At 43.1% G+C, this 20,214-nt stretch overlaps 1 protein-coding gene across 2 annotated transcripts in view; it reads right to left on the bottom strand.

Moving 5' to 3' along the window:
• Positions 1-218: 218 nt before the first annotated feature.
• Positions 219-20,214, bottom strand: part of PLBD1 (phospholipase B domain containing 1) — a 40,759-nt gene continuing 20,763 nt past the window's right edge. For both annotated transcript variants that reach the window (XM_030003209.2, XM_041120583.1), the window contains 7 exons: positions 17,283-17,447; positions 15,956-16,100; positions 9,063-9,263; positions 8,810-8,950; positions 3,316-3,501; positions 2,080-2,186; positions 219-469 (listed from right to left, as the gene is read on the bottom strand). In XM_030003209.2, the coding sequence (XP_029859069.1) occupies positions 302-469; positions 2,080-2,186; positions 3,316-3,501; positions 8,810-8,950; positions 9,063-9,263; positions 15,956-16,100; positions 17,283-17,447 (1,113 nt within the window). In that variant the 3' untranslated portion in view covers positions 219-301. The remainder of the gene's footprint in view (positions 470-2,079; positions 2,187-3,315; positions 3,502-8,809; positions 8,951-9,062; positions 9,264-15,955; positions 16,101-17,282; positions 17,448-20,214) is intronic.

The following is a 20,214-nucleotide window of genomic DNA, read 5'->3' as shown; positions in this document are numbered from 1 at the left end:
ACTGCATTGTAGTTCTCTCCTGCTCTGGGAACAGCTGTGACTATGGCTCAGATCACCCCAAAGGAGTGTCACACCTGCTTCCCATCAATCCTAGACAGAGGAAGGGCCACCCAAATAGCTCAGAAGAGCAGAACATGCATTGGGCTGCACGAAGGCAGCCTATGTCAGTACAAAGTGCCTGGCAGTCAGGACGGGGGAAAGCAGGTAAGGCACAGGGATGTGGACATCCAGGTCAATTTATTACACACAGGAATGAAAATTTCCATTAAAAAAATTCCATTTGGGAATATTGATGCTGGTTTTACAGGATTGGCCTCATGGTGACGAAATGAAAGTTGTATGACTCTGGCAGGCCCTGATGTCGCGTGTGGTTAAACCGTCTCCAGGTGAAGACAGGGAGACCACCCTGTACTGGGGGGCCATTGATGGCAGTGGCTGTGAACGCTGAAGCCAGGCGGAAATCTGACACCTGTAATAAAGGACAGGAGTTGAGGGCAAAAGGGTTGCATGGTGTTTGACATGCACCCAATCCCACAGAGCAGGAACAGCTCCGTGAGATTTAATAACAATAAAGAAGGTGAGCAAGGGGAAATGCATGCTCATCAGGCAGCATTCCTCCCCTGCACCGAGGCATCTTCAGCCACAAAACAGCCAGCGCTGAAGGGCAGTAGCAAAGCACAAGCCCACACTGCCCTCTAGCCCTCGCACTATCCAGGGTGAAAGAGGCAGCACATCTGCCCTCCGGACAATCCTCCCTCGGTTTGCATATCTCCAAAAGAGCTGGAGCTGCAGCAGGCAGCCTAGAGGGTCTGACAAGCTCTGCTGCGTGTTAAGTACTTGGGCTGTCCCCTAGAGCTCTGTCAGGGTAATTTGGGAAAGAACAAAGGCAGCACAGAGTTAATATTGCTGCTCAGACTCTGCCCTGTTCCTTCATTATCTCCCAAGAGGTCCCCAGCCTGCTCCATCTTCCCAAACTCGGAGACACTAAAATTGCCTTTAGTGTTTTAACTGCCATGTTTTGGCTCTGCTCTGGGCTAGTTCTCTCAATGCCCCTCTTAGGGCCCCTGTCCTCCCCAGCCCACTCCCCTTGCCTAACTGTGCTGGCAAAGGCACCACAACCAGCGTGCATGAACCTACTCCCTTACCAGACACCTCTACACAGCAATTTTTCTGCATTCATCTGGTAATAACCAGCTCTAGGAGCTCCTACTGGCCACTACAGCAGGCAGCTGGCCTGGGCTTATGCCCCGCTGACTGGACACACAGCACTGGCAGCGCCAAACAGCCTCAACAGGGCCCATCCTAGAAACCAAACTCATAATCCAGAAACGCAGCAGGCTGGATCCCACAGGATAAAACACTGTATGACTTCGCAGCACACCAGGGCCGGACAGCTGCTTACTCAGGTATTGTCCCTCACCATGAAAATACCATACTAGCTGCCTAGAAAAACTGCTGCTTTCTCCAGGACAGTGGGTCTAAGGATTTTCCCACATCCCCCCAGAAAGCAAAATGATCTCTACCAAACTTTGCTCAAAGCAGTTTCACAGAGAGGTGGAGCCCTGGAGCAGGGTGACTTACTAAAGAGCCAGGCTTTTGTAAAGGTAAAGCTAAAACGAGGCTGAAAACACATTCCTGTGGGCTCTGGGGAGGCACCCACACAGTCTTTACAAACAGGAGGCTGAGGCTGTACAACAGTCACCTCCCCAGAGTGATGTGAAGACTCATTACAGCCTTCTCTTAAGCTCCTCCTGCTGCAAGGCTTTGGGGTTTAACCCCTTGTACCCAATACACCCCTAAACACCACAAGTTCCCATGGACATAGTTCTTTCACACACCTCCCCCTGTATCTTCTGCCCTCGGCCACTGTGCTTGGACTGGTGTCAGGGACAGGAGACAGGACTCTGCACACAATTACCATCTCAGGATCTGCCCAAGCACTGGGACAGCACGAAAGAGGGAACAGACATGCCTGGCCATGCCTGCCTTAGTGCAGGGAAACATGCTACAGGTCTGATGATAGGAGCACAAACAGGCTGCAGCAAACGTTCAGCAGATACTGAAATTGAGGTAATTTACCTTGGAGTCATAGCAGCCTGCAGGCACTGGAAAAGAAGGATTCAGGTCCTCCCGGCAGCAAATGGTGTTGCAAGGATTCCGTTCAGCATAAGGATCACGCTGGTAGTCTGGACAGAAATGTGGTAGAGAGGGAAGAAGGAAAAAAACAAGTTAGTCCCCTCACAAAAAGCTGATGCAAAGTGCCCAAGCCACTAAGCATGCTGGCAGAAACAGAGGTCTATCACATTGCTCTCATGCTCCTCTCCAGGTACCAGCTAGAAGTCAGTGCTCAACACAGAACAGGAGTAGACAAGCTCCTAATCCAAGTCCATACAGCTATTTCTGCATCCCAGGGGCACTGCTGCCAACCTCTAACCACAAATATCTGCAACTGCACCTGACAAGAGCTTGCAGGAACTCTGTCAGGAGAGAAAAGCAGAAGAGAAAGGGAAAGGAGGGGAAAGGGAAGGGAAAAGTGCAGTAGCGAGAGCCTTGGTTTTCCAGTTCTCGATTAAAGTAAGTAGCAAGGAGCAAAGCCTTCGAACACCCATTGTAGTAGTTGCAAGCTAGAAGGGGAAGGTGGACAAGCCTCAACATCTATGAGCATGCTGCAACTCACAGCCCGAACAGTACTGATACCCCACCCTGGGAGAGGCCTCCCAAACCCCAAGCCCGGTAATCAGCATGCTCCTTATAATTGGGAATAAAAATATAGCATCTAAAGCTATCTGTACTTAGAGATGCACTTAGCAAGAAGTTAATTAAGCTGGTTTTAATCCAGTTAAGGAGAACCCTGTCAGGAAAAAGCAGAGCAGAGCATTACCTACCAAAGATCATTTGCCAGATCAGGGTAAAAAAAAAAACCTTGAAGTTCTACGCTAAATTCTCTGGTCTGATCTGACCTAACTGTTGCTTAGGATTTAAGGCTTTCAAGATCGACAGGCTGTAGATATATTAGGTATTAGCAGTCCACAGAGTCTCTTGGAGTGTCAGAAGCTCTCTGGAAAGGTCAAACAGCAAGCCCAAGGGCCTTTGTTCTAGCAGGAACCCAGTCTTGTTTCTGTTAGAGTAATTTTAGCCTGGCTTCCTACCTCAACAGTAAGCTTGTGTTATCTTTTTACTTTGTGTGTACTCTGCACCTAGGGTAATATAACTCTGACCCGTATGTGAGGCTGCAGCTTCCCTCTATAATCCAAGAAATAAAAGTAACACTGCTTTATTAAGATCAGCTCTACAGTACATAAACATGTGTCTTACTGTTGTATCTCATGATGTACTTCATGCTTTCCAAGTTGGTCACCTTGCCCTGGTCTCGACGGAAGATTTTTGCTCTTGGAGCAAGCTCATAAGAGAAATCCATGCCATACTTCTCAACGTATGCTGTGTACCCACTGAGATTATAAATCTTTTCATGGAAAGGGATATTGTATGAAGGCCAGTAACCTGCCAGAAACAAAACCTTATCTGTTAATCACTTAAAAAAGCTGAACACTCTTGCTTATATCAAAAAAGAAAAATAAACTATTTTCAATGCTGCATTGCCTTAACAGCATGTCAAGGAATAACACATCAAACTGGTTTGAACACAAGAAAATAAGGCAATAGTCACTGGCATGACCAGGACTAACTCCCAGTGTAACACCACTGGAGACTGTACCGAGGCAACCCGCCCCCAGATTTCCACCCTGAGGACTCACTCTGCAAAACAGCTGAGATCAGACTTGCAGGAGTCTGAGGCAAACATGCAGAGCAGCCACAGCCCTCCTGCAGAGGTTTTCCTGCTCAACCTCAGAGGAGTGTAAGATCATTTACCTCCACCAAACTTCCCAGCAAGAGGCTTCAAGTCACTCCCTTTTTCCCCTGCATTCCCATCTCACCAAGGCAGAGGAATACACCATGCTGAGATGTCAGGGATGGACGGAGACACACAAACACACATGGACCACAGAGCTAATAGGGGTGAACAGGAGGCAGGCCAGCAAAGAACCACACACACATGCTTTGTGCAGTGGTAGTTGGAAAGCTGTGGTTGCACGCAGTGATAAGGAAAGATGGGGGATAACTGCACGTTTGCCAGTATGTCAAATCACTCTGACCGTTAAGTGATTGATCAGCAAAGCAGAGCCCTGCCCTAACTTTTCCAAGAGCAAGTGTGAATCCTGCAGTTTTGTTAACTCTAAAGAGCAGGGTTACACCAGCCAGAACTCCAGAGAGAGTTTTAGGTAGGTGACATACAAACTGCCTGAAACAAGACTAGTCTAGAAAGCAGAAAAGCTTGTAAAGAGCCCAGAGACCATGCAGGTCAGGATCTGGGTACAGCAGGTCCTGAAAGGAATAAAAATAGATACCTATACCTTAACGGTTTTTTGTGGGGGTTGGTTTTTCTTTGGGTTTTTTTTTGTTTGTTTTGGGTTTGTTTTTTGGGGTTTTTTTGTTTTGTTTTGTTTTGTTTATTTTTTGCAAGGCAGGCACCAAGGGATGTTTAGGCAGAGAGTATATAACCTGAGCTAGTCCTGAGAACAGCACATTTTCAGGTTCTCTCCAAAGCACTAGAGTTTCTCTTGTCAGTGGGGAATGTTGCTTCTCAAATCACACACAACAGGATTTGGCTTAGAGATTTACTGTCTAGACACCAGTAAATGCAGTGTTGCATGTATTTACATCAGCCCAGCACAACGTAAGGAGTCTGGCTGTAAGGTGCTCAAGAAAATGAACTGGGACTCACTGGGAGTGATAGACAGAGGTACAAACCAAACTTCCCAAAGGACAGATATGCAGACAGCATAAGCACTGGAATGCTGACTTGAGTGGAGGCCTTACCAGCTTGGGTCCTGCCTAGCACACAGCTGACGGGAACACCCTGTCTGCTGGCATTTGCTTACGTGACCTAGAGCCTACCTGAAGGAAACAGGTTGTGTATGTGGTGTGTTGTAATACAGCTGTCCTCCATAAATAAGCACACTTGCCAGCCTCTAACAACGTGGGCCGGAGGATACAGATACATCAGCTTCCAAATCGGTAGGGTTTAGTTGTGATTCAAAAAGGTGCTATTGTCTCACATGAACGCAGTGCATACAGATGACCCCATTCCCTACCTGGAAAAACTTTTTGTTGCTAAAACAGAAGAAACTATTTCAAGGGCTGGTATTAAGCCAGTGAAACCTGCCTGTTAGGCCTGGCAGGGTGAACAGTAACAAAAACAAGTCAGAGATGCTCTAAGGTTGAAAAGGGGGTGAGGAAGACAACGTGAAGGCAGCAAAAATTCTCTGAAACAAAATGCTCTCCTCCTCTGCCCATCAGAGCAAGAGATCTCAGCAATATCAAGAGAGAGCAATGAGAAGATTAGGTGTATGGTAGAAGAGACTGAGATCCTAGGTTCTGATCTGATGTGATGCTTTTGATGCTGAAATGGATGCACTACTTGCTCATCATCAGGAAATCTGAACTGCAGCCCACTCCTGTGCCCTGTCCCTATACTGGAGGCAGTACTGCTCTCCCTCAACTGCTTTAAAGGATTCCTGAGTTTTCTTTGTCAGCATACAGAAAGCACCTTGACATCTTTGCCTGGAAAAGGCAGTGTAAGAGATTCCTGGTTTTTAGAACTCACCTCCACTGGCCTAAGACACAAGCTGACAGAAGCCATAGAAAAAAAAAAAAAAAAAAAAAAACAACAACAAAAAAAACACCACACAAAACCCCAACTTTCTATTTTCAAACTCATACAAGAAAATGCTCCCTTCTTCCTTGGATACAGGGCTTACTACAGCAATGCCTGTCTTTGTTCACCTGAGAACTCAATTCTCATTCTCTGTTGTTTCTAGGTTTATGCTCGGAAGAGACTTAAAAAACCAATGCTGGCACAAACTCGCTCTGACCAGCCAGAGTGTTAGAAGTGCGTTACCTTTGGATACCAGCTACAAGGCAATTATGGAGTGTGCCAGGGTCAGGTACTCTACAAACACTTCAAGCCAGCACTGCTCTTGAGAAAGGCAAACTTCCTTCACCTGGGCTGTTCCGAGCACCAGGGAACAGGGCAGGGGCCTCGATGGGACTTGTCTGGTGTCCTGCGTGGCATGGAGGAGTCCAAATCTGCTGCTTACAGGAGCAGTGCTGGCTTACAGCAGCTGAGGTCTCTAAGGTAGCACTCCTGCAGTGCTTAGTCCACCCTGTTTGCTGGGGGCTGCCCTTCTCATTTTTAAGCTACCAGAGACTGACTGCTGCATTATCCAATACACATAAGGTGCATTTAGATAACTGGGAAAAGCCATACTGAAAATGTAAAATAATGTAACTTCTAATGAATGCTGCCACCTTCCAGAACAGAGCAACCACGAGATCTCCTAGGAGGGAATAAGTGGTCACTGTGTGCCCAAGCCCAGGGGTTGGTCTCAGTCCTACAGGGAATCCCACAGAGCAGCTCTCTCTAATCACTGCTGAAAAGGACCTCAGGGAACCCTCTAAGCCTGTTCAGTCTGCACAGGTGAGGCACTGCCATGATGTGGTTGCATTGCTTCAAGCACCAGAGCTAGAGGTCTCCATTAGCTTTTTTTTGTCTGCACCACAATCCACAACACTGCACAGAGGAGCCCAAGGCATTTCACCATCTGCAGTACACACAAACACTGGAAGATAAGATGCAACAGCCTACTTTCCTATCTTCAACAGATAAAGGAGCCAGAGAAGCATAAAGGGAGAGACAAGAGATTTTTTCCAAATTATCAATGAGAAACATCTCATAAAGCCATATTGACATTGTGGCAATAAAATAAGCCAGAACCTTCCAAGGAGCCAGACACAAGGGAAAATTCCAAAGGAAAACAACCCCAGCTGCTAACATAAATGCATTTCTAGTCATTTTGATGATAAAGAACAATTCCTCAATTCACCTCCTGAGCACATGATTGGAAGAGGAAGCAGAAAGCACCAGACATACACTTAGATTTGTGGAATGAGCTTAGGCTTTTGGATGCTGACAAAGTGCCTAGAAAATACTTGTGAATGAAACCTGCCAGCAGCTGTTTTTCTTCACCTATATTTTTGTTTGCTTGTTTTCCATCAACTTGTTGCTAGTCTTGTTGGGGGATTAAGGAATCTTTTAAACAGCACATATTTATCAGATAACAGAGCTCCAGAAAAGTTCAGGAGCTGAATTTAACAGACAACTTCTTCTCTTATTTAAAAGCTTATCTCCTTGTAGGGTGACCCACTCACCAAACATTTAAAGTAGCCCACAGCATCACAGTTATTTAGTACTGCTTCAAATAGACCTCACCTTTTCCTCATGGGTCTCTAAGACAGGACAAAGTAATAAGAGAAAAAAAGAGCAGGAAAAAGAGAGAAAGAAAGAAGTCTATTTTTCCCTCCCCTGCTTCTGCCACAGCATACAGGAGAAACGAATACAACGTTATAGACCTGGCAACAGAGGGATTGTCATGGTTTAACCCCAGTGTCCTGGTTTCAGCTGGGATAGAGTTAATTGTCTTCCTAGTAGCTGGTACAGTGCTATGTTTTTGAGTTAGGTATGAGAAGAATGCTGATAACACACTGATGTTTTCAGTTGTTGCTAAGTAATGTTTAGTCTAAAGTCAAGGATTTTTCAGCTTCTCCTGCTCAGCCCGCAAGAAGGCTGGAGGGGCACAAGAAGTTGGGAGGGGACACAGCCAGGACAGCTGACCCAAACTGGCCAAGGGAATATTCCATACCATGTAACATCATGTCGAGTATATAAACTGGAGGGAGTGGGGCTGGGGGGATTGCTGCTCGGGGACTAACTGGGGATCAGTCAGTGGGTGGTAAGCAATTGCATTGTGCATCACTTATATATTCCAATCCTTTTATTATTACTATTATCATTTTGTTAGTGTTACCATTATTAGTTTCTTCTTTTCTGTTCTATTAAACCATTTTACTTCTTTTCCCGATTCTCTCCCCCATCCCACTGGAGGCGGGGGGGTAGTGAGTGAGCGGCTGCGTGGTGCTTAGTTGCTGGCTGGGGTTAAACCACGACACCCAGCCAGCAACTAGGCACTATGCAGCCATTCACTGCTCCCCCTGCTCCCAGTGGGCTGGGGAAGAGAATCAAAAAAAAAAAAAACAAAAAAAACCAAAAAACCCAACCCCAAACTCATGGGTTGAGATAAGAATGATTTAATAACTAAAGTAAAATAAAATATACTACTAACAATAATAATAAAAGTAATGAAAAGGAATATAACCAAAAAAAAGAAAAAAACAAGTAAAAAAACCAACAAGAAAAGACAAGGAATGCACAATGCAATTGCTCACCACCCACTGACCAATGCCCAAGCAGCAATCCACCCCTCCCAGCCAACTCCCCCCAGTTTATATACTGAGCATGACATCCTACGGTATGGAATATCCCTTTGGCTAGTTCAGGTCAGCTCTCCTGGCCATGCTCCCTCCCAGCTTCTTGAACACCTGCTTGCTGGGAGAGCATGGGAAACTGAAAAATCCTTGACTTATCCTAAGTGCTACTTAGCAACAACTAAAACATCAGTGTGTTATCAACTTCATGCTCACACTAAATCCAAAACACACTGTACCAGCTACTAAGAAGAAAATTAACTCTATCCCAGCCGAAACCAGGACAGGGATGTTCACATAAAGCTTTCTAACTTGAAACTCAGCACTAGTGTTCAATAAACCTCTCCCAGGTACAAAGCACGATTCTCCATCAGCTGGCACAAAAAGATGGCTTCCCTAAGCCAGTAACTACTATAGAAGCCATTACCTTTCCGGAGAATATTTGTTTGATCAGAATACTCCACAAGGGTTGGGATCTGCTCAACAATGTACAATGCACCATCATCAAGGCTCTTCTGCAGCTTGACCTTCTTCAGGTCCAGCACCATGTACTGATTGTTGTAGGTCCCTAGCCATGAGAGCAAAGAGAGAGTTACATGTCCTGCCTGGGCAAGGAAAAGGGTACAAGGGGGAGAGGGAACACATCCTTTTTTCAAAGATTCATATGGAAGTGTACTTACCAGAGTTGCACTTCGAGAAGGTTTCTGCCCAAGTTTTGCCACCATCTGCCATCATGTTAGCAATGCGGACCCTCTGCCAAGCTAACAGGGATTCAGGCACCACTTGCTTCATGAGGGTTTGGTCAAACACACTGTTGGTAGTCTGCAACATTACCAAGCCACTGCCTAGTATGTAAAAGTCATCCAGGGACACCAAAAAGCCTTAAACAGCAATAATACAAAATTTGTTATCTAAGAGTTATATGAAAGGTTCACAAAGAACAAGACAGAGAGACAAGCCAAGAGGATATGAATGAGTCAACATGTGTGTTTGAAATCAAACTGCACAAATATTAAAGGTGAGGTGGTGAATTCTGCCAAGTGCTTTAAGGCCACCTGTCAGCACAGTTTCTCATTTGTCATGCTTTCAACACAGAACCTAATTCTTTGTCTAGAGCATTTGCTTCATGTTTGCATCCCAAGCTTGGAAGTTTCTCCTTCATATGTCAAGCTATGTCTTATTCTTATGCTGAGGATTACATACTGTAAGTGCCTGGTGAGTGTTTGTTTCCAAGAAATTCCTTTAAAAAATACAACAAAGAAAACCAAAACAAAAGTACAAACTCCACAAAGAGATTTTCATCAACGAGTTTCAGTTTTAGATTTTTATTCTGTAAGGACAACAGCTATTCCTTTAAATTAATCCCTTCTGGACTAAAATCAAGGCAAGCAGAAAAATCCTCCTTCTAGTTTAATCTTTTCCAGTCTAACTATTCTTAAAAGCATCTCCAAGAAATGGACACCTCTTAAATCATAAACCACATCCTGTACATGACAGAAAGTTTTACCCACTCCTCTTTCTGACATGTTGTCATTGGGGTTTTTTTATGCCTATCAGCCCTGCAAACTCAACATAGTGATGGATCCCTGGGCAGGATTCCCTCCCAGGTTACATGCCAACAGAAGTACTAGGTCCAATTGCAGATCCCATGCCAGGAGGTGGTATCCAGAGCTGCAAAGGTCAGCTACAATGCCATGGATAGCATGGTGACTACTTACAAAGCAGAAATAATTTGACTTTGAGATTCCCCAGAAGATACAGCTGCTGCCAAGTTGGGGAAAGAAGGTTAACTGAGCTCCTGATGGGGAAGTCATCCAGAACCTGCTCTCTTGCTAATGAGCTTTTAATGGTATCACTCTTCAAAGGGTACAAAATGCTAAAATGCTATGCAACAGTGTAATCGTTGAGTTCCACTATGAAATCTTCTACAGCAAGCTTTATTAATGCACTCTGCAAACGAACTAAGGTCAGCAACCTATGACAGCCAAAAAGACGACTCAGCTCTGCCTCCTATTGCTGAGTTTTCATCAAAAGGCAGACCTCCTTCAAGCAAAAGTAATGCTTAAGGGCTCTGTTTCAGCATGATTTCGTTAAAGTCTCAAGTTCTCAAATCAGAACCAATCCAGGAAAATATACTTTGTGGTCAACTGTTCTCTAAAAATATGTCAGTATAGAACAGACAAAGAACCATGGCAGCTTATGGTTACTAGTATTTTATACTTGGAGACAGAAAAAGTGTCAATAAATTATGTACATCAACAGCAAGGTTCTCTCTCAAATAAGTAAGAATAAGAAGAGAAACACTCTAAACTTGGCTCTGCCAGTCTATTTTATACAAAGATATGGGATACTCCAGCGATAAACTGTTGTGTACCAAGTCAAGTGCTTGCCCAAACAAACAGAGCCAATTCCCATGTGGATGCCAATGCTAAGTGCCCTACTTCAAAACAAACTGAATAGTTTTTTCTTCTTTTTCAATCAACAGCTGAGATAAAACAGAAAAACTCAACTCAAAGCAAGTGTCAACACAAGGGATAATGCTGAATTAACTGAAGTTTGAACTCTAATTCAAATAAATTGCAAAGCTCAGCCAAGCTGAAAACAAGGGGATTTCCTTCTGGGCCTTAGTATTTACCAAGTTTTATCCTGCAGTGTTTTATAATACAGTGTGCCCTCCATGATACACTATTACTAGCCTAATTATTCTGAGACATTTACCATTTTGACTTCAAGCACCCCTGAAACAAAGGGAAGTTAAAAGACATAGAACAGGGGAAAGAGATCCACAAAAATAAAACCTGGGTGAAGCCTAGAGATATCAGCAGATATTTGGTGTCCTCTTGTGTCATTCTTGTCTTTTTAAGTATGTATGAGGATCTGTTTTAATTAAAAATGCTTTTTATGTCAACTGTTATTTCACTGTACAGTTCACCTATTTTTTCTGTAAACCCATCTCCCATTTTTGTCAGCAAATCTCAATCAATTTATTTCCCCCCCCCCCCTGCAACAAACCCGATTCTTCCTACATAGAAACAAGCAAAAGCACTTCTGATTGCATCTTCTGGGTCTGAGCCATTTAGATTGAGTTTCCATTCACCACTGGAAAACTGAAGTTTCCAGAGTCTCAAGTTTCATTCATCATGACAATATTAATCAGCCAAGCAAAGCAAAATATTTTTTTAAATCTGAGCCACAGTGTTCTCCAGAGAGTCAGCACACCAAAGAGTATGTGGGGGGTAACACGTTCCTGGCAACTCTTGTTCCTAGAGAACAAGAGTTCTCTGCTCTTTCTGAACCAGATAGGACAGCTCTTTTGGTGTTTTAGAAGGTCATTGTGCTCAGTCAAGCACAGAAAGGGTCAGTATTACACGCTAGAAGCCAGAGACATGAGGTCTAGCCATCACTTCATAGGGATGAGAGTTATCTCCCAGCTGAGATGCTTGATGCTCTGGGCTATAAACACACTTGACAACAGGAAAGGAGATGCCTTCTCTGGATTAGCTTTCTTAATCCCATCAGCAGATGCTTCTCATGCCAAGACTGAACTCCTGCCAGCTGCCTTCCTTCCACTTGCAGACCTCTCCTAGGCACTAAGAAATAGCATGTCCCACACTATAGCTCTGGCCTGTCATCTCCAAAGTGCATCAGACACTTTCCTCTGCTTCCCTACAGGTTTTAGACAGATGTTGGAGGGAGCAGGGAAGAAAGAAATGGTCTGGCAATACCTCATGAGCAAGCTGGTCCCCTGAATACAAGGGCTACCACCATTTCCATGTTTCCTTTCTCCTAGCTCTTGCTGAGGCTGTGGGGAAGGATAATGCTGCACTTTCTGATCTTGCGCTAACACCAGTTTACGTCAAAACAAAGGACACATGTCACTTCTCTCTCCTGCCATAGCAACACATGGATAGCCATCCGTCAAGACAACTTGTGCCATCTTGTTCCCGTGTCATAGCCCGTCTCAACCAAGCAAGATCCCAACAGCAGACCAGAGGAGCACAGGTGGCAGTAAACTTCTCAACTGTTTTGCTTAAAGAGCTAAAATCAGAGTAACATACTTAACAAGACTGTGGCTCAGCCCAGAGAAAGCAGGTCACTACCCAAACCAGAGTGCTTGCGTCCAAATGGTAGACTCTCTTTCTTAAATGTGGTTTGAAACTAACTGTTCAATAAGAGGTCCATCCAAACAGACAGAAATCTTGGGAGCTGCTGTTCAAGAAAAACTGCAAATTTCATCAGTTAATTGGGCTCATTTGTTTGAATGCCTCAATGGGACAGTGTATAGCAGTGACTGCGGGGGGGGGGCTTTTTCTCTGATCTTACTAGGTATGTCCTGCAAAACAGAGCACCTACCTAGTTGCTGTCATCGCATTTCTTACCCCCCTAAATGAGCATAGCTTCATTCAACATTTGTGAGCAACTGTAACGTGTCTGTACAATTTAAGTTCTCCCTGCTGTGCATGGATTCACCAATCACATTAAGTATTTATGTCCAGAGCTTGAACAAGACACTTAAGTCGGGGGTGCCCAAGCATTCAGCTCAGAGACATTCCTCCTTTCCAGAGGTTCACAGAGCTGTCATGCATGCAGCTCTGCACAGATGCTTTCAACAGAAGAGAAAGCTAAGACTATGAGCGGAGTTCAGTTGAGGATTAGGATTAGTGTGGAAACGAGCAGCGAGTGGCTAAATCATTCTGCAAAAGCAGAGATTATTACTACCATTCATTTCCACTTGACTGTGCCTCTGGAGCGCTACTGTTGCTCTGAAAGGGACAAAGCAGCAAAGTGGGGACATGCTGTAACACTGGACATTTGAGCATGCTGGCAGGAATGTGGGGAACTGCTGGGGAAGCCAGGATGGACTCTGCAGTTCCTGCCTGTCCTCCTACCTGCTCAGACACAGCAGAAGCAAGGAAGCATGAGGCCCACTAGCTGTATCATAATGCACACACTGACATGCATCATGGTTAGTGACTAATCTTTATATCCTTTGAGTCACAACAAATATTAATTTTTGCAGTGTAGTAGCCTGTCTTTTGAAATTCAGTAAATAAACAATCTGGACAATTTTACTCTGTGACCCCAGGAGAAATCAGGGAGTTGGCACATTCCTTCTGAGGAGGCAAATGACTCCTTCATGCTTTTCTGACACAGCTTTTGGACAGCAGAAGAGTTTTACTTCATATCCAATCTACTGGATGACAGAAATCTTTTAATTACTCACTGAGGTGTCACTGAAGGCCTGGAAGGACACCTGTCTTTTAATGCTCTTTGTTTCCTCCAAAAGTCAATACTTCTATGTACATCTGGATCATGTTACTATTCAGGAGAGCTTATTAGCTTGGCCTTTCTTACTGGTTCTTAGTGTCTATCAGGACAGAGAATAAGAGTGAGAACTTGCATGCAGGGAGAAGTTACAGTCGTCAAGATGAACCATGGCCAGGACCTGCAGATTCCTTGGTCAGATGCCCTAAAAATAGAAGGCTTCATCTCATCACAACACGGAGCAAAGGAATTTGGCAGTTCCCTCCTTCCTCTGTGATGTCCCTAGATCATTACCAAGCCAGTGCTTTAGAGCCTACTCATCCCCTGGAAAGCTGCAAGTTTGTGAACTACACCCACAGCTACTGCAATTTGCTGTAGTCAATGGATTATGCTTGCCTAGTGCTTGTGATAGTATCCTGTAATTAGGCAGCCAGTGAGTACACTTTGCATACCACAGGTCTCTCACACTTCACTGTAGCCATGGGAACTATGTTTTGCAACAGTTCTAACTCAATTTTGTTGGTAGAAGTACACCTTACCACATCACTATGTCAGAGTCTACCTGGCACAAGCAAGCTTTTAAACGAGCCATCTCTGCAAATCTCAACAGTCTCAGGGAAGCACACTGGGATTTTGTACACTTGTGAACAGACCCTGAGCATTTCAGCGTAGTAGTAGCTGATTTTCAGGTAACCTCCCATACAGCACACTTCATCAGTCTCATCAAAACAGAAGACTCGCATTTCACTTTACACAAAGAACCCACAAAAGGAACAACCCAGAGACATCACCATAGACAACCACCAAAAATAAAATAATAAATGCTCTGCATGGCTGATCCTGATCCCCAGTTTTGAATCTGCAGCACAATGCAGCATGCAACACTTGTGAAACAGCCACATTCTCCTGAAGGATAGTACTAGTATTTCTATATACTAGTATATAGAACTAGTATTTCTATATACTATATACTCTCAACAGTATTTCTGCTGAGAGATACAAGATCCAGAATAACCTTCTGTACATTCAGGTGATGAACAGAGCTGAGAGAGAAACCTTGGCTTTCTACCATGTTACACAGGCTCGGCAAAATTCCTTGCAACAAGCGAGCGAAATTCGTCCAAGGGAATCAGAGATAACCCAAGCTCTTGAAAGGCTGTACGCTTAACAGGCATTCACCAGAATACCTCTGCTCCTCAGTCAAAGCAAAAATCTCAGTCATCAGAAGATGTTGCCTTCCTGAGGGTCACTGAGGAGTGTCAGAAACCCACAGAAAAAGACTTGCTTTCAACATGAAATGAATGCAACTGCTTTTCAAAACAGTTTCCCAGTCACAGTCTCAGGAGTCCTTGCCATGAAGGACCCTTGCCTTTGTAGTAAGGCAAGCACAGTAATTGAACAAAGCACATTTTGAAATCATCACCCACCAAAATTTCATCAGAATGAGACAGTCTCCTACGGCGCATACTTCGCTTTACAAAGTTTATGAAGATTGAGTGTTTGGGTATTTTTGAATTTGAAATTCCACCTTTAAAAACTTGCACAATGCTAACTCACTCTTAAGAGTCTTAGATTTGCTTTGGTTTTTCATGTTCACATTTCTTGGTGCTACTCTAGCAAGAGTACATATTTTACCACTTAAACATTAACTGCTGGCAATTTCTAACATTCTTCCAGGAAACTTCAGAATATTATATGCTGCCTAATATTCCCAAGAGAGATTTTAAATATTCTGGCTGGCTATATTACTAATACATGAAATAAGCAGAAAAAAAATACTCCACTCTGCAACACCTTATAGACAAGCTGGAAGAGGGTGGGGGGACCAAAGAAAAGAACTGAAGGTTTGCTAACCCAACACCAAAGAAGTCAATACAATTTCACATGGCTAGCGTTTGATACTCTCTAATAATCCCATTACAGCACGAGTCATGCCACAAAACTGTTATTACCAAACATGCGAATGCTATAGGCAAGGTGAGGAGTTCAACAGTTGATATGACTGCAGACTACACAAGCAGAATTCAAAGCAGCATGTTTGTGCCAGAGGTAGAATATTTAACTAGTACTATTCAGAGCACTTAAAGTGATTAATCAACAACAAAAGATGATGACAACAACAATATCATGTTCAAGCCAGAAAACTGAAGACTACATTTTGTCCTCTCGGTGGCTAAAAGTTTTAAGGTGGATTGAAGTCAGTGCTTGTTGAGGTATCATCCTTTTTACAGGCAAGACATCTGCAAGACAATAAAGATGGTCCGTGCCATCTTGGATATCTACATTGTTTTGGTTTTCTTTACCTTACCTGGGTAACTGCTGAATGAGACACGGCTGGTGGTAGTGTCTGGATCAACTATATTGAAGTTCCAATGCTTATATATTCTCAGTGTGGCTGCATATGTAAACCAGCTGGAATGGGCAAAATATATATTCTCATATCCAGGTAGAACCTGGAAAACAGAAGCAGAAAGATGAATAATTTCAGACCCTACTATACTCTGCATGTTTTGTACTTGATAGAAACTGGGAGAACAACTTGTTTTGAGTAGTTTGATTAATTGCATTGTTCAAGAAGGAACAGATTCTTGTGCTTTTAACTGTGTACTTAACAATGAATTTCTGAAACCTCTGGAAAGAATTCTTGCCCATGTGTTGTTTTCAAATAATTACTTGTTATTTTTCAAAATGAAACAGCTTAGGGTTTTTTGGGACACCTGCATCACATAGTATGTTTTGTTTCCCCAGTTTCCTCTTGAATACTTGTATTTACACACTCAGATCAGCTCTCTGCAAACATATCCAACATTAACTTAGAACATGATGTTTCTCTGAAAATGCCTCTGGGTGACTTTAAAGTACAGAAGCAAATGCAAGTAAATTCAATTTGAAAATGTAAATATATATTATGATAGTACATCTTTTCAAAGTATTTCACTGCTTCTAAGATTTGTTGTTAGCTCAGAAACCTCTTGCTGTAGGCAAATCCTTGAATGAATGCTTCTCAGTTTAAGGTGAATATTGTTGCTCTGAGATACATCATGGTGGCAATTAAATTTTTCAGTTAAAATTATCAAGGATCTAGTCAGCATACGGAGAATCCATGTATCAGCCACTTACCTTAAAAGCGTTTTTTCTGTCATTACTCCCACTGGAAAGCTGTTCCAGAGTATCACTATTAACACTTAGAGAACATCAGCCACTTGCACCCATTTGTTCTTGTGCTAGCACTGTCCTTTACTTTAAGTAACCCTCTTCCCTTTCTCCCTGCTTATCTGCCGAGTGTATTTGTAGACGTTTGCAATACTCCCTTTCAGACTTCACTTGGCTAGGTGAAACAAGTTACTCTTCCAGTCTCCTCTCCATGGTAGTTCCCCATTCCCTAGTAATTCTAGTAGCTTTTCATTGTCAGTCTCTGTGGTTGTTTTGGTTCGGTTTTTCCCTGCCCTTGAACAGGAGTGAGAAAAACTGGACCCAAAATCCTATAGAGGCACAAATGACAACTGCATAAAAGCACCTTAATTGACAGGAGTCTCTTTATGCACACGCAACATAAACACTGAAGACTCCAGAAATGCAGACTCATGACACTACAAATCAACACAGTCACTGGAGATTAAGTTCTTGGTGCTTACCTTAATGAGTGCAGAGCAGTGACCCATATCCCACTGATATTTCCCATGGCTTCCTGGCTCCACATTGCATTGTCCACTCCGTGCAGAATACTCAAATAATGCAGGAATGAGGTCCAACAGGTCTCCAACTGCATTCAGAAACTGGACATCAAAGATGCTCAGTGGCTGAGGAAAGGGAGAAAAGACCACAAAAAGCACTTTCAGACAGAGAAGCATCAAGTCAGTCTCAGCTGTTAAAATTTTTCTTATGCTCTCAAAGGAAGCTCTTACATGGTCTATGAAATACCTGCTCACAAGGCCCAGATGCTCAAATTCAGTGTGGCGTGAGACACCTAGGTATCTTTACGGGTCTGGCCCTTGTAGTGGCATTAGCAATGCTAACTGATGAAACTTTTGTGTGTCTTTGCAAACAGCATACCAGTCAGTCTGCTGTTACTGTTATGCTGGGGTAATAGTAAGATTTAGATCTTTTCTTATCTAGATGTCTTTGAAAAGCCTTACATTAACAAACACTCTTGGGAGTTTTCCGATTTTTATAAAGACTGCAATTTAAGACATCCTCAGGACTGAGGAGGAGGAAACAAATCAGGGAAGCAAGATACGTTAACAATACTAATCACGTACGGAACTAGCTGAAGAAAGGAAGTCAGTCAAAGGGCACTCCGCTATGTGCTTTCAAAAACCCTTACAGCTGGAGCTAGCCAGGGTTAACCACACAGCTCATTGTGCAACATGGTCTTCAGAACCTTCTCTTAATTTGCCTTTTCAAAAATAAGAGCTTAACAGTGATCTAACCTCAACCTTGAAAGACCATTTTCTAAATCTTTCCTGTTCCTGCTTGCACCATGCCTTTAGTTAAGGCAAGGCTTAAGGAAAAGAAGTCAGAACACATATCACTGTAGGGCTATGAATAGTAATTTTAGAATGCATAATCATATAGTAAAGAAACACATTGCTTGCAATATAAATCACTATTATTAAACTGTATAGCTGATCTCTCTACAAACCCCAATAAAGGGTAGACAATGACATGGAAGAAATAAACAGCACTAAATCCATTGATTTTTTATTCAGAAGGCTGAATTCTTTGTTATCCATCTGCTGTTCTGGCAGAGAGAATAACCAGCAGGAAAACCAAAACCAATGTAAACTCTAGTCCATATATCGCAGGGGAAGGAATTGAACCTTCCCACAATGCTTACCAAGACAAGTGAAAGAAATAAGCCATTCTCACAACTAAAATCATGCATCACAGAAGGCCCTAACAGAAGCTATAGTTTAAGGAAGAAATCCAAAGCAAACCTTCATATATGTTACATTCCTTTAGCTCATCATGTTTTTGCTGTAAGGACCCAAACAGGGAGCAGCAAAGACCACAACTGACAAATATCAAGAGATGTATCTTTGGACAGTTTTAAGTAACTCAGTGGTATGAATCATTTACAAACCAGTCCCAACAACTGCTATCTCATTGGAATCCATATAGAGAGATTTGGCACTGTTTCAGCACAATTTTTCCCCATCTAGCTGCACTTAAAGGTCTGCAAGCACACCACACAATGAGGAGAAGCTGTTTTCCAGTGTCTGATTTACACAGGCATTACTGTACAGTACCAGGAGGGGAGCAAACACGATTGCATACGAGAATGCTCGGCCAGCCCTGAGACATTTTAAATGTACTTGCCATCCATTTGCTAGCACTCCGTATTCTCCTCCATAAAACCTGCCTTCATTGCAACATTTACAGGTAGCTACACTGATACTGCTGCAGCATCACTTGAAATTGCCTGTGTATTTTAAAAAAGTTTCACATTTCTGTGCTATCTTACAGTCGTTTCAAGTCAAAAATTCAGTAACTACTAGGAAGTCCATTCAAGCTAGAACAAATGTGCCAAGCAAGGAAGCTATCAGAACTATACTCACAGAAAGGTTGCCAAAAAACAGGAGGAAAAACCCACTCAAACAAAGAAGCAAAGGTTATGTAAATTCCTAGGGCTCCACTGGGTGAGATTAGGCTGCCAGCTCCCAAAACCAGCCAAAATATCAGAGAAGTAAAAGAGGAACTAGGTTGTTAAGCACCCACTAGGGTTCTGTTTTCATTCCCCTTCAGAGGGGCAAGCAAATTTTGTTCCAGTTCATTTCCAAGAATTCATTACTGTGCTTGCACAAACCCGGTTTTGTGTTTAAGATTTTCTGATGCTCTGTGACATCACACGAACACATTGCACAGAGCTTCTCTGGAGTCTCAGTAAAATAATGCATTCAAACAGGAGACTCAGGTGTCTGCAAAGCAGGCCAAATCTGGGAATTTCAGGAGCGGCCTGAGGCATCTGCCACAAGGTCGAGCACTCCACTTGGGGATTTCCAGATTACATGGAGAAATCTTCTCTATGAGGAGTTAATCAGGGCCCACTAGCAAAAATTAGACAAAAAAGTGCATTATAAGAAGTGTATAACATAGGGCATATTACAATCTTTTGTAATCACCTTCTCCCATCTCACACAGCAATGTCAGGAAAACTCTTTGCATGCATGGTTTACATCCTGAAGAAGAGTGAATGAATGAGCTAAATTGACGAGCAAAGAGGTGGTATAGCCACAACAAGAGAAAAAGTCCCTTTGCTAGAATGTGTGGCTCCTCTAGGGTACCATCCTGAATAGCCAAAAAAAAAAAAAAAAAATCAAATTGCGTTTCAGTTATATCAGCTGTAAGGAGAAATAAACTTAGAAAGGGTAGCAGATAGGAGACAACCAACCTTAAAGGCTTGTCTACAGGGACATTAAAATAGACAAGTTACTCTGTAACAATTGTTTTCCAGTAACTTCCCCATGCGTGAGCATTCTCAATACAAAATAAGGAAGTACAAATACAGAGCTGTCCTAGAATCATTGTAGTATTTAAAACACTGCCACCTCCTTATTCAAGAGCAAT

The sequence above is a fragment of the Aquila chrysaetos genome, chromosome 26 (genome assembly GCF_900496995.4).
Source record: "Aquila chrysaetos chrysaetos chromosome 26, bAquChr1.4, whole genome shotgun sequence".
In the NCBI taxonomy this organism is placed as follows: Eukaryota; Metazoa; Chordata; class Aves; order Accipitriformes; family Accipitridae; genus Aquila; species Aquila chrysaetos.
The sequence above is the reverse complement of the archived record's forward strand: the minus strand, read 5'-3'. Positions and strand labels throughout refer to the sequence as shown.